Below are 15,547 nucleotides of genomic sequence, written 5' to 3'. Positions count from 1 at the left end.
CGGATTCAGCACATTATCATGGTGAATGAGTAGCACATTGTTACATAGACAAAGTAGAAAATCAACTACTGGTTTAATGAGCATTCCTCACGAAGTAAGGAATGCAGTGACGGAGAGTGGATTTATAGATGATATTTCAGCATGTGCATAAATATTTGTTTTGAGCCATGCTTTTGTGAGACAATATCAAGAATGAAATTCTTGGTTACACAATCAATCAAGGTGGTTTAGGATAGAAAGTACCTTTGCAGATTGATAGCTAGAATCACAAGTGCCTGGGGGGTGATGAAGACATGGTGTGTCAAATAGTATTCCATCTGTCCAGCAAAGTCCCAAAAGAGAAACATGAAGTCCTGTATCTGAAACTTGCTGATCTCAATCCCGACAGTTCGATCTTCTCTGGACACAGACACAACTCTTCCCTGGCTAAGACTTCTACATAAAGTTGATTTTCCAGCCATGGTTGCCCCTAAGAACATTGTCTTCACTCTCTTGTCCTCTTCTGCCTTGCTGTTCTGAAGCTGCATGAAATAGTTCCTGATCTGCTTGAGACCCCCAATACATACTTCCTCCGGTGGTTCTCTTAGCCTGTTAGAAGTCGCCTTGAACTTCTTCAGTGGTAGATTCAGAAAAAGCTCCACAGGAAGTTTCTTCAGTTTATTGTTCTCAACATAGAGTTCGTCCAATCTCCTCAACTCAAGGATGACATCTGGGAAAGTCCTGATCCAGTTGTGTGATAGGTTGAGGTATTGGAGACTCTGACAAGTAACTAAGTCTTTGGGAAGAGCTGCTATTCTATTGTTGCTAAGTTTCAGAAATGTAACACATGGTAGGAAGTGAAACACCCCTTCTGGGACAAGCTGGATTTTGTTCTGGTTCAGGTCCAGCTTCTCAAGATGTACTAGGTACCTAATTTCCAATGGGAATTCGGAAAGCTCATTTTTGGACAAAATGAGTGTCTTCAGGTAAAGAAGATTGGAAATTCCACTAATGTTTTTCAGTTTGTTACGATCCAATTTAAGGCTGCCGATGTTGGTGTCTTGCAAAACATCTGAAGGGATAACTTTCAGCCTCTCCATGGAAAGGTCTAGATGTCTTTGTGATGTTTCCCTCATTTGATCTAAAAAAAAAAGAAACAAGATGGGTTAGCATTGTTTACCTGAAGCTATAATCAATGCAGTCATGCATCCAACTACTGATTGCTGATTAGGGTCACTAGGCCCACCTATTAAGTCCATTTTACCACCTCCTTCTACTCTCATTTCCAAATATATCTTTACTTTAACACTGGATTACTTTACTGTCACCAATCACTTATATACGTTTTGTAAAGAGTTGTTTTCCCTCAAAGAGAGCTGTTCAGTACATGGAAAGGTAAAATACACTTTTAAGGAGTAGGGAAGGTGAATAGTGAAAGCAGGAATCATGAAGGGGCTATGCTCCCAAATAAAAAATGTGTTAATCTAGCAGAGTCTAAATTCCCTCTAATTCTATAGAAAATAATTTTTACTGTGTGATTAAATATTTCTACACTTAAAATACATTTCATTCCATCCCACACTTAACTGACCAGGGCTATCATAAACAACAAAACTCAATTACACTCTTAAGTAACTCAAGTATGGATTTACTATGTTCAATACTGTCAACTATTTCACGCTGTTAGCAAAAATGATAAAAAGCTGCGAGAAGATTTGAGTTAGATTTAAAGTCGCAATTCCCATCAGGGGTTCTGTGATTCAAAATTGCAGCCTCCTCTCAGTTCAGGGAGATTATTTTCTAAACAGTTTGTTTTGATTTTTATCTATTCTTTCATTCACAATAATTCCATCGTTTGAAATGTTGTTTAATCTTTTTTTATTATTTTAAAAATGGTGGTCAATATGGGGGAGGTATAGCCCCACACTTCCATAGCAGTATTATTGTAAAGAAACATTTCTGCAAGTTACTTAGTTATGTGATAAGTGCATTTATTTTGCCAATTACATTCATTTAATGCAGAAACGGTTCATAACAATATAAAACATTTTTTACATTTATCGCAGGACAAGGTGCACCTACAAAGTAATGCCGTAGTAAGAGTGAGTAGTGTGATAAAAAAGTGCGCTTGTGCTATAAACAAAAATAAATACATGTGACTGATTGGGATGATATGTTGCTGTAAATGGCACTCATCCTATGAGTGTCGAAAAACCTCTATCAGAATCTAAAATCATTCAACATACGTTATTGTCGACGTTTTGACGCTTTAACACAATTACTTAGAACAGGGATATCATCAGGACAGAGTAAGAGCAGGAGACACCAGAGGATTGGAGCACAGAAACCAACAACCGTAGATGTGTCAGTCGCAGTTGCATGGCAAAACCTCCGCGAACTGTATGAAAGTAGCAAGGGACTACGTCGTTATTTCTTACAGGCACAGCTGGGGTAGATCATCTACTACCGCTTGTATCCAAATTAAAGGCGAAAATGAAATATTGGTTCAGTAATTCTCAAGGCCCTCAACTATTCAGAGAAGAAATATCACCTACGTGCAGTGAACGAAGGGTGTTTTTATCAGCACTCTTCCTGTATAACAATAAATGTATATGTATCTCTGCACAACAAGAAATGGGAATTTCTTGGCAACAGGTAGTTGTATATCAGCTTCTGTGGAAGAGGCTGTGTGGATCTAAACTCCTTCCAATAAAAATATGTCTACTCCATTATAGGCTGTGACGGAGTAGACAGATCCGGCCGACTCACTACGCGTTTCTAATACGTTCCGAACAAATGGGAGTACTTTTATTGGGATGAGTTATGTTAGGGAAATTTGTAAAGTGCGCAATTACCCTTCAGTTCAGGTCCACACAGTGTTAAAAGCTGGCAGTTATACACATTATTTACCAACATCAAATACGGCTCAATTGAGGGTACAGTTTTAGTCAGACTATGGGCAAGAACGGCAGGTATCTGTAAATCAATTCCTTCTCTCTCATCTGTAATACGAGTTAAAAGATTCTGTTTAACCCAAGTATAATCCACTTTAAGAATTCTTTCAGGAAAGGTAAACAAGCTTGGACGGCACAAAGCTATGAATTCGTTTTAATATAACCCAGCCAAGTAATCGCTCTCATATATTTACAGGGAATGGCGATCCCTGATAATCAACCTGTTCAGGATTGGCTCGCTCTTGTGCCAGATGGAGATCCACCATAGCAATGGCCGAAGTTTGATAGTGCCCAAAATACATTTGAGTCCTAATTCCTCATGGGCAGAATAGGTTGAGGTGCTTGTGGGACAGCCAGTAAGCACCTAGCAAACGTGCTCTCTTCAACCTGAATATTATAGCAATCCTGGTACCCCCAAATGTCACTACCATAGCATGTAACAGATACACATTTGGCTTTATAGATGTGAAGCAGAGCCTTTACCGGTTTCCTCATCACCCTGGCACTAAAATCCATAACGACCCATAAGAGCATGCTAACATAAGTCTTTTTGAAAAGAGTAAAAGGCGCCCAGGTGTTCCTATTATCAAGGAGATTGACCAAATAGTTAAAAGTATGTACTTGGATGATCTTTAAATTATTGCAAAAATGGGCTTTCAATTTGTCAGGTTTAACACCAGTAACCAAGACACAAGTTTTTTGATCAAGAGGTCTAAACTAGTCATAAAGTCAGCCAAAGAATTGAGTAGCAGTTGAAGCCCTAAAGCCGTTCTCGACATAAGGACGGCATCATCTGCACATAAGAGAGCTGGTAGTGGGTGGGTACCTGCATGAGGGGCGTCAAATTGTTTGCCCAACAACACCTCCTCTAAACCATTACTATAGATGGTGAATAAAACATGGGGCAACATGCACCCCTGCCTTACACCTAGGGTAATAGGAAAGCGTTTAGGTCATGAGCAGTCCTCCCGAATCTAAACAATACATGCCCATGTGAATGTCCCCCAAAAAGTGTACCAAAGCTGGATTAACACCTAAACACAACAGCATTGACCAAAGCTTCAAGCGATTCACCCAGTGAAATGCTGAAGTTTCGTCCATTAAACCGAAGAAAAGAGTACCCTTTTTGGCCACCATGTACTTCTGAATTAGCAAATGCAGATTCAAACTCTGATCAATAATGCTCAGGCCAGGCCGTACTGTGAGTAGGAGATGATGTTATTCTCCATGGTCCACAAAGACTTACTTTCCAAAACCGCCTGACCCAGATCCTTGACAATAGACTCAATCAGAGACATGGGGCTATAACATCTTGGATCTGCCTGATCTTCCTTTTTAAAGATAGCTACAATGATGGAATGCGACCATGAGTGGGAGGGTTTCTACTAACACAGCAGCATTTAATTTGTTTGGCAAAAGAGGGGCCCAGATGACTACATCGCTCCTGAAATGGTCTGTCAGACATCGTCAGGACAAGGAGCCTTGTTAAAGGCCAAGCACCTAATGGTGCACGCAACGTCTTTGGGCGAGAAAGAAAGGCTGGAGTTACCCTGTACCTTTTTACTGGTATTTTGAATTGAAGGCTCGTCCCATCCTCAAATGAATACATTTGAGAAAAATGGTCATGCCACTTAGCTTCAGCTATCACTGAGGACAAAGTTGGAGCAGCCTCAGCAACTAGAAAAGGGCGGTTTAGGACACTCCAAAAAGTAGCAGTATCATTGAGGTCACTGGCTCTCAATCACTGTTCCCACACATCATCTTTAAGGGACTTTTTCTCTCCTTTGTAACCTTCTTGTAAGTGGCATGTGAGTGTTTAATCTCTTCCCTGTTCCTAGGAGAACGTTTGAGGGCCTTCACGGTGAGCTTTAGAGCAGGGCTCATTAAACCAACGAGCTCCTCTGGAAATAGTATGGCCTCAGCTAGTTCAGGGGAGGGCAGTCCTCACACCAGCACATAATACAGAAAAGGCATCCAAAACTTCAGTTGTGGCTAAATTGGGATTGAGACAACATTTCAGCTGATGACACCTCTGCTATTCCCATTTAACTGCTTGACTGCTATCAGTGCTTCCACCCAGTGGGGTGGATGTGGTGTCTTAGCCTGAGGGCACTCTGAAGCAAGGCTGATTTTAACTTCCCCCACAATTCCTTCTATGATCACCTGGAGTTTTATCAATCTGTTAACCACCTCCTTGCATGAACATATAGTAAAATCATTAAGGTGTTTTTTCTGAACCCTCGTGATCAAGGAGTTTAATTTGAATGTTTATCATCAATTCCGGAGATTAGGTAAATCCAACAGGGTGTAAAAGTTATTTGCATGGTGCCTAAGGGTCCTAACTGTTGTTTGCATTGAGTTCAAAACTGCAGCCCGCATGTTGGATGGGTTAGTTGTGGTTTGCGAACCCCTGTTATGTTCATCTGCCTGTGCTTTTGGCCCTTCTTTGGAATGCTATTTCTCCTGTTGCTATCTCCAGTGTTCTCTTGTTGGAGGCTGACGCTTTACCCATTAGCCTACCGGTTCTCATTCTAGGTCATTGAGTAGTAGTATAGTGACAGCAGGGAGATAGTGTTGGCAGGGGTATGTAAGGTTTATATAGGCAGCGGGCTCTTCGGATTCACAGATTAAAGGCTAGCACTGTCCTATATGCTGTACCTGGCCTCAGGTTTCACTTCTCTTCCACCTGTGACCAGAGAATGGAAAGGCACGAGCATGCCTGGGGAAGCTAGGTCTTGGATTTCGATTTTAGGTTCAAAAACACTAATAGTGCCCCTTCAACAGGTGGAATCTGCCAGTTTCCTGCCCCCGAGCACTGCCTCACCTCCCCGTTTTACTCTACTTCCTCACGCAGAGGGCGGGTGGCATGAACACGTCGATGGGGCCGCCTCACCTTCCTGGTGGTCACTTCTTTCCTCGTATGATGTAGGGGGAACACGCACTTGACGCGCATGTAAATTAAATCAGTGTGGTCGTGTATGGTTCCTGGTGGTCACTTCATGAGTTATGCAATGGGGGAAGCTAACCTGGTCACATGCTGCACCCGGTCCAGGCCGCTTCTGCAGAACAGAGCTCAACCAACCAACAGCACGACTAAGCACAGACTACTTCTGACCACTTCTGACCATGACAGCTTCTTCCTGTCACTCTTTACTACCGCCAAATTGATAACAGATCCCCTTATTATATAAAATCCTCAGAAGGTTCCAAGGTGTAGGGCAGCACTGACTCTGGCTACCGTCTCTTTAGTAGACCCTTGGTAGATCCTTTAGCTGGTTGCGGTCCACTGACTGAGGTTCGTAAGGGTGGGGGCAGTGTAGGAAAGAAAAATGGCAGAAAAAATGGCAGAAGGGGGAGCAGTTGTATTACCCTCGCCCTCGATCAGCACTGCACACACCTGTCCAACAGGGACGGCTGGCATGAGTCAAGAACGGCCTGTGGGTGCAACAGGGTCAGGAGACAATGAGGGGGTGTGGAAGCGGGTGCGACGGCCCATTACCTGATGGCTAGTTGACACCCGCTCTTCGAATGGCTTCTATCCCCACCGGCCAGTGGCAGCTGAAGAAAACTGTAAAAATGAAGGGGGCGGTGGCGGGAAATCAGTAGCGGCAGCAGCGACTGTGGAGAGCGCTCCAGGCACAACATCAGTGCAGAATCGCAACACCTCAGCCTCTGACTCCTCCCTTCCAATTCGCAGTAATACAGGTAGTCTTGGTTTTACTATCTTTCGATCCATTTAAACTAGAAACATTTTTTAGAGTTAAAATCTGCAGATTTACAGCAGATGATGGATTATGCGGCACATGTGACAAATCCATAGTCATGATGAAAAGCCACAAAATCTTATAATTCCAGTGGCCCTGACCTTAGTATAAGGGTGTCAGCGTTCGGTCAAGCATAGGTTTTCTACTGGAAAGGGATCCTTCAAGTACATACAATATATCCTTCAAGACGTTTCTCACTGTTTGTGTGCTGTACAGTGCAACACACTTGCAAAGTTTGAAAAATAGGGAGACTTGTAAAATTTGCTCTAGATTCACGCCTGCCTTGAGGAGACATAATTTTGTGGCTCAAATCCCTGTCTATAAATGAGTTTTGATAGAGATTTTCCTCCAAATCAATGAGTGGTTGCTATGGGAAAGCCCATCTACTACACATGGTACGCCCCCTTGATGCAAAGTTGCCCAATGTAGGGAATAGTGCTACTTTGCGTTACTGTGGGCAACTTTGCCACAAAAATTACGATTTGCATTGGAAAGTAAAATGCATCACAACACTGTGTGCTGGGTTTGTGTCACACTTGTGATGCAAATTCAGCGCATGGTGTTTATAAATCTTAATAAACAAATAGAATCCACCCATATAAGATAGGCGAAAAAATAGAAAAAAGGCCTAGAAATGGGTGTGTTTCCTACATTGGTGGGAAGCAAGTAGTGTTCTTTAAATACCCCTCACACACCAAAAGGGCCCTTGGTGTCATGCTTCATAATAGGGGTCTTCGCGTCCCTCTACGGAACGCGGCGTGCTACTAACCAGCGGGTACGCAGGAGCACTGATATAGTCACTATGTGTGGTGAGTGGTAGGGTCAGGAGTGAATGGTAAGTGAGTGCTTAAAAAATACCTGGCCAGTGAGGGCTATAAAGAATTTTAATATACCTCCGTGCTGGTATTGTTAAAAATAGTGTGGTGGAGGTTTTGTGTATTTAATGTACATAACCTCCTGTGTGCGTCAATATGTTTGGAAGCCTAAAGCTTCTTCTTCATGACGGGTGCACAGATCCCCTCCCTACTCACATGCAACAGTTTAATACCGTCACTACATAAATAGTATTATGTGTAGAACAATGCCAAATGTGCCTAATATGGTAATTGGCCTGGAACAAGGTGAATACCTTCAATGTCAATTTGCTAAATGAAGCCAGTGGCATCATGAGCCTGCGAAAAACAGAGGGGACCCTGTGCTAAATAGCACTTTGAGTAGTGATACTACCTGCTACAAACGTCCAGAGCCGCAGAAGGGACGTTTGGATTCTATTTGTTTATTAACTATATATGGGGAGAATGAATCCGCCCCTTGTGTCTTTGTGGTCACTTTCGCTGTCCACTCCCTCCTTTGATATGTATGTTAATTAATCTTAATCAGTATCTCTAAACAGGTACTTTTCAATATTTATGAGGATGATTTGTGTTATTATTGCAAGCTAATGTAAGGTTACTAAATGACCAATGCAGAGCAAATGTTGCTGTACTGTGTAAAATCAGAAGACAATGAAGATGCTAAAGAGAAGGGGCCCGGCAAGCATGAGAGAAAAATGATTTACGCCTGTCATTGAGCATGCCAAATTTCTGTACCCATGTACCGTATTGTAAAGAAGGTCAACAATTGCACCAACAGCTGGCATTTAGTTATGGTTCTTGAAGAGTGCTTAATTATAAAATTAACAAACACCAAAAATTTCAGGGGCGACTAAAATGTAGCTACACAATTCAATTCACTGCACATTACTGCTTTTATCAAAATGGTAGGCCAATTTTCACTCTCTCTGTGGTGCCTCATATGTATTTGCAGCGATGTTCAGAGAAGCCTGTTTGAATCACATCTTCGTGACCTCACCCAACATCTCCCATAAAGGCCACACTACATTCAACATCCTTATCAACCATGCAGTTCAAAGGGGTACCTAGCATCACAAGGCAAATTAGAATACATCACCGCTTTGTCCATAGTATTAAGCACTACGTAAATACAAGAGAATCAAACAACCCCTTCAGAGTTCCTGTTCTATAGCTATCACAAGTGGTGAGGTGTGAATGTGGGCCTCTTAGTGGTGGCAAGGGTTGCGGCACATGGCCTGGCCATAGCCTCCTGCCCTATTACCTTGTGACTATTCTAGAGGAGGTTAGACAAGTGGGACAGAGGAGAAAGCAAGGTCTAACCACTGACAATCACTTGGGGTAGCATTCCAAACCATTATACTATTATCCACCATGCCACCTCAGTTTGGACCCAGCCATATGCAAATAAGTCTTCACCCGACTCCAATAGGAATAGTCGAGCCGAATTGTCAATCCAGGTCCTCCTTGAACCAGAAGACAAGCAACCCTTGACCTGTTTTTCCCTGATTTTGTTAAGAATTTGTTTGAAGTGTCTCCCTAGGTTTAGCTCTGTGTGGTCTCTTCCTCTGGGAGGGGTTGGTAAAGAGGCATTGCCACAAAGATTGAAACCAGTCCCAGGCAGGCACTTGTAAAACTCAGAACAGAGGCTATTGCGGAGCAGAGTCCAAAAATGAATTCAATGAATTTGTGCAAGAACTTGTCATGAAGTAGAAAAGAGGACAAGGCGACAGTATAGGAAGTAATGATGAGGCAAAAAGGCAGCAGAAATTAAGAAAAACACAAGGGTAGAATGAAATAGAGGTTTGATATAATGAGATTGGGAGGAGGAGGGCAGGTATAGAGGCGAGATATTAAAGAGGAAAAGAAGGGAGGAAGTGGCATCTGGCATGTACCAAGGATGATGGGTGGGGGCACAAAAAAAATAATAGACTTACCTTCTTGGCTTGCTGGTGACGTCTTCCTTGTTTGGGTCTTCTCTTCTCGAGGCAGGCTCCAAAGCGTGACCCAGCCAGTCACCTAACCAATCATGGTGCTGCTCTCATGCTGCTAACCAGCATAAAAGAAGCACCAGTATTGGAGGGAGCGGCCTCACTCAGCGTTCTCAAGAGCACTGGAGGCCTGTGCTTTCTCTAACCCAGCTGTCTAAGACATCTGGGTTAGAGAGGTTTAAAAGGCGCATATCTGGTTTGCTGGCGCAAGACGGCCAGACAAAGAGACATGCACATCTCAAACTTTACCACACAGTTCCGTGCTGCCACTTTGCAGCAATGGCCCGCCCCGTCCTGACACTCTATTCGGGATGGGATGCTGAAAAGAAATTAACTTTATTACCATTTTATTTTTCATCTCTGGGGCTTGTGGGCGACACTCCTCCTCTCAAATGGAGGAGTCACCCCTGAATGGAGGGGTGAGACTGGAATATGAAGTAGAGAGAATAAAGGAAGAGGAGAGACAACATTAGAAAATGAACAAGGAGATAGAAAAGACAGATTTGAAAGAAAAAGGAAGAGTAGAGAAAAGGGGAAAAGGAGATTAGAAAGTAAGGAAAGGTACTGGACAGGAAAGGAGTAAAGAAGGAAGGACAGAAATAATAGAAAGATGGAGAGGAAAGAAGATTAGGGAGAATAAGGGAGAGAAGATATTGGAGTCTAGAGAGAAAAGGAGGTAGGTGTGGAGAGGATGAGCTATGGAAGTGAGATACAAAAAGGAAGAAGTGAATAAGCAAGAAATGGAGAGAAAAGAAAGAAAGGGGAGTGAAATATAAATAGGAGTGGAAAAGGGAAAGATGGAAGGAAACAATGATAAAACAACCTAAAGTGTTTGCACACCTATAGGTGTCAAACAAGGAGGTCAGAGATAAGGAGAAGAACGAAATGAGTTGGAGAGAAGAGGCATAGTCAAGATATAGATTTGATCGTTTAACAGTGAAATGAAATAGAACAGGGAGATTAGAGGGACTTTGTGGGAGAGAGAAGGGTAGGACATAGACTGAAGAGAGGAGACAGAATGAGGCAGAATTGGAGTAGAGTGTAAATAGAGGAACAAAAGTGGGGAGAGTAAAGAGGACCAAGAATAGATGAACAAAAAAAATCAAAAGGGTGGAAGGAGATAAGGACAAGGAAGGAGATTGAGTATAAGTGGACAGGGATAAGAAAAGGTCCAAGGAGGAGCTAACAGTGTCATCGAGCTTTCAGATAGAGAGGAATTGTAAAGAGAATGATTAGGGCACAAGATACAGTGGCACCAATGCCCGCAGGTGATAGGAGCCCACTGTGCACCAGTAAAGAGTGTCTATGCACCTTTATTGCTGCACAGAGAGGAAAAAGATAGAAGGAACAAAGAGTACAACAGGTGAAGCTTTTCCTCTTGCTACTGCAGGAGAGGTGAATCCTACTGTTAATAAATGTTTCTCTTTAGATTTACTCAAGGTTCAACTGGATCCGAATATCATTATCCATATTTACTGAATTATCATTTGATGTACCTGCTTGGACATCAATTCCAATTGTCCCCAGTTCATTAGTTTCAGGTAGAAATGATGTTGTTAACACTCCATTCATATTCTACAACTGCACACCTGATAGCCGCTTTGCGTCTTTTTTTACAAGATCGTATACTGGTCACCTGATTTGTAGTCCTGCCTGACTCATAAGGTACCTTACAAGGAAGGGATATGTTACAGATGAATCTCTAATCTGAAGGTAACTACAGACTAACAAGGCTTAGAGGCCACTGACCAGAGGGCAAAGCACTTAGCGGACAACACATTCGCCACGTCCTGCCAATGAGAGAGTGGCAGTCACTGGGCAATCTCTACCCAGAACCACTTCATCACCTGTTTACAAGAGAATTGTCAGGACAGACTTTCAACTCCAGAGAATGAAGATCAGGCACCGTCTTTTAAAGTTACCTTCACTGGTAAAGTAGTAAAGTAAACACTCTGGTAAAGTCTGTTGTATAATGTCAGTCTTTTTTGTGCTTGCTTTTGCAAGAAAGGTCACAAAAATAAACAGAGTTCCAGGATGCACCCTCAGGGCGGGCTAAGCCGAGGCCAATGACAGGACCTGACAAGAAATGGACAGCCCCATTGTCACCAAATGGAGGTGGGAGCCAGGTGGAGCTTGAGTGACTGCCTGCCCATGAACGACAGTAGGAGAACGACCTAAGGACAGCCCCAAAGAGGCGTGCCACCACTCAGATGTGTTACTCACCGACTGTATTAGCAGACACCACCATTAGATAGTGCATCCAGCTCGAGGAGCAGCAGACACTGCAGAGACATGGCTTAAGGAGCAGTTCTGGGGGTCAACCCAAGCACGAGGCTTACAATGTAGGACCCTGAGGCCCTGGGCCTGGAGCTCTTGATGAGTAAATACTTGACAGGATGAAGCCAACACCTGGGCTGTATGTTCTGGACACCTCAGAGGGACTCTTACAAGTGAGTATGAGAAGCATTGGAAAGGAATGTTGCAAATAACCCACCTCGATTGTCACATATTTAGCGTCATACTTCGAACAGGGGCAAAACTAACAGGAGTTGGCAGGGTCAGTGTCATGATATGCAGAGGGATTCTTCACAAAAAGTTAGGGTAATGCGTACCTCTGCCCCGCGCTCACAAACACACAGAGAATAAGAGGTGTATTTACAGGGGCTTCTACAAGAAATATAGAGTAATTTTCGACAAAGCTAGCATTGGCATGGAATGGACATAACCAGCAATAAGGAGATCCTCCATGCACAAATCCAGTGCACACTGTGTGCGGGAAGCAGTTAATATGTACAGAAATCAAGCACACAGTTGGCACACGTAGAGTGTGCGCTTGTACCACATTAGCCACGAGGCTCATAATTTCCACAGAGAGAATGCATTTTGTCATCATCAGATTAACAAGGACCCCAACCTAGCCTGCATGGGGCACAGACACAAGTAATAAGCATACCACCAACAGACACATGCTACACTAGCATACAAGGTGTCCTAACATGTATATAATACCTACAGGGCCCCTCATAAAGTTTACATATGCAACACCCCGCACTCTTGGCTTGAAACTGTCAGATCTGGAGGTGGGGATTGTCCTTTAGTAAGAACCACATAAGACATGGGTGTAATGTAAACTGTTCTACACCAAGGAAATCAAGTGCAAACTTTGGGATGGAAGGGCTCCGACCGTTCTCTTATACGCAGAACGATAAAGTCCTAGTCAGAATATTGGGATGAAACCTGAATGAATGGTAAACCTGAAACGTACAGAAGAAATCTCGATTGGGCGAGCTTCGGTACTGCAACAAGCAAAGTATTAGCTCCATTCCGGCAATATCAGCAGCCATGATGGAACAGCCATAACCCGTAACACTTGAAAGTAAAGGTAAAATAAACTGTTATGATGAAATCCATAGGCAATGGACCCTTGCACCTCCTACGGTTCTTAATCAGGAGAATGAACTTGTTTTGATATCATCTCTCTGCCACCAGGTCCATTTGTGATATCTGTTAAAACCGCATTTTGAAACAATAACAAATTATGAATCCTCATTTCACAACAATGATCTATACCATGTCCCGTACACACTCCAAAATCATCTTGATTTCCATACACAGTTACTAAGCTTCTCACTATATTAGTCCCAAGTACCTTCTAACCTGACCTGAATTTCCACATCAGCCTTAGGCACGTTTCACACTTGCTTTCCATTCCATATCAATTTAATGCACATAACGCCCTCATCAGGCTTCCATGTCCGTACCATATACTCTCCACTCTGACCTGCATTCCATGTCAATCTCATGTACATCTGATCCTTACCTGGCATTATACATTCACTGTATGCACCACGCATCCCCCACCATAACACAGTCTCAAGCAGATCTGACTCACAACTGGACTTCAAGTATGTGTCCTTTGCTTTTTCAGCCTAGTGTGCCTTTACACATCAATCTTTTGCACTTTCCACCTTCAATTGACAATTTATGTAAAAATTATACACATCCCAACCAAACAGGGCATGCCACACCAAGTTGTTAAACATCTGACACTTGCATGCATCAATCTTCAATTATATAATGCCCTACCCTCACTTGCCTGCAAGTTCCCATCACCTCACACTCCAAATACATCTTATGCTAGTCCCACAGTCACATTCCACATGAGTCCAATACATGCTTCATCATCAAATCACTTTCCACATAAACCCAATGCGTGCCCCACCATCACCTTACATTCACATAAAGCCCTTGCATGTTCCTCCATCACCTCACATTCCACACTAATCCTGTACACAAAACCACTGTCACCTCACATTCTGACTCAATACCGCCCATGTCCCACCTTTATCTCCCATGCCACATAATTCCCAGGCAAGTGCCACTGTCACTTCACATTCCATATAAAGGGGACAGCGCAGGTATGGAGAGAGAAAGCCGGAAAGATGAAAAAGCAAGAGATAAGCGAGGAGAGAAGATGGGTAGCTAAGTAGAAAGTGGTGAGGTCGGAACAGTCGAGAGATCGAACGAAGCTGAGCTACAGAGACAACGATGAGAATGAGAAATCACTTTACCACGGTCCCTTACAAGGCGTCGACAAGGGCAATGTCCTACTTTGTTCACGCCTTAAAATTGTGCTGACCTGCATAGTTGCATGCCAGGAGTCAATAAATACGAGAAATATTCGGCTAGCAGAGTGAAGTGTTGTGATTGTCTGTAGTGTTAACGGATTGTGGCCGAAAGAGAAAGAAGCAACGACATGTTCAGTTAATCCAAACCTCTCAAGACAACTGATCCAGACGACACAGAAGCGTACGAGCAAATGCTTGCTTTCGACAATTTTTGTGCGTGCAACTCACCATTTCTCCTCTCCATTCTGCCTTTCACTGGTTGTGACCTGCTTCACTTCCTCCTGTATTCTTCCGCTCCGTGGCACACTAACGCAACTGCGCGTGGCCACGCCTTGCGTGGTGGATTGCTCACTTGCGGGCAGCGTGCTCCGCTGACAGTGATGTATTTCCCAACACCCAGGCGCAGCAGTGGCATAGAGGGTTCAGTCAGCAAAACTGCGTCCCTGAGGTCCTGAAAAAGGCAGCATTTTTCTGCTTCGCTAGGGGTTCCTGTGTGGTTGTCATTGAAGGCGACGAAAAGAAACTATGAGAATTGTGGCACAACGAAATGGCTGGGAAAAGTATACATTTTAAATTTTAGATAGTGTGCACCACGTCACTTCCGACATCTGTCCAATTTACACAGTTACAGAACATTTTAGCAGTGAATAAACACTGGTGAAATTGTATAATTTACGAATAACGTGCTCAAAATCAGAGTGGGGAACCACAATCAAAGTGAATATTAGAATATCAGGTTTCTGCTTAGAGTTTCTTAAATTCTCGGATATATTCATAATCAATAAATTATACATGGGATTCTCTTTTTTCTGTTGTTCTGATTAATATTTGACAATGTTAGTTTAAATAGTTTTTCCTCGCCGAATCGAGAGGACTGATTAACGTGAATACTTCACACCTTTCTTGAAGGCAATGCATGAGGTTGTGCTTCTGAGGCCCTTTTTACGAGAATCTCACAGGGGGGTGGACAGTGGCTCTCCTAGTAAAAAGTTATAACTGGCCTCAGTCATTCCCCAGAGTATATTTTGCGTGTGCATGCAACTGCTTTGGTACATGTATGTTGGAATACCCAGGCTGAGGTTTCCCCCAGACATGTATGAACCCCCTTGTGCACCATGAGGTCAGAGTTAGTCAGAGGTAGCTGCCTCACCTTCTTCCCATCCCGTCTCACTTAGCTGCTCCATTAGACCAACCCCCCACCCCTTTCTCACTCCCTTTTGGAATTCATTGCAATGCCAAGAGCCTTGTCTAGCTTCCAGTACACATTTCCAGGCAGCTTTTCTTGTGCTCTGGCTGCTGGCCAATGTCCGACCTACCTGTAAAACAGCAACCCTTGGACAAAGACTTTGGCCTGGACAAATGGCACACCCTTTCATAGAA

The 15,547-nt window shown here is 43.2% G+C and overlaps 1 protein-coding gene across 1 annotated transcript in view; it reads right to left on the bottom strand.

Annotated features, from left to right (window-relative positions):
- Positions 1–14,475, bottom strand: part of LOC146860857 (malignant fibrous histiocytoma-amplified sequence 1 homolog) — a 106,491-nt gene extending 92,016 nt beyond the window's left edge. The window contains exons 1-2 of the mRNA XM_085646384.1: positions 14,396–14,475; positions 244–1,120 (exon numbers count right to left, since the gene is read on the bottom strand). Of these exons, the coding sequence (XP_085502510.1) occupies positions 244–1,120; positions 14,396–14,411 (893 nt within the window). The 5' untranslated portion in view covers positions 14,412–14,475. The remainder of the gene's footprint in view (positions 1–243; positions 1,121–14,395) is intronic.
- Positions 14,476–15,547: the final 1,072 nt, after the last annotated feature.

The sequence above is a fragment of the Triturus cristatus genome, chromosome 3_1, assembly GCF_964204655.1.
Source record: "Triturus cristatus chromosome 3_1, aTriCri1.1, whole genome shotgun sequence".
Lineage (NCBI taxonomy): Eukaryota > Metazoa > Chordata > Amphibia > Caudata > Salamandridae > Triturus > Triturus cristatus.
The sequence above is the reverse complement of the archived record's forward strand: the minus strand, read 5'-3'. Positions and strand labels throughout refer to the sequence as shown.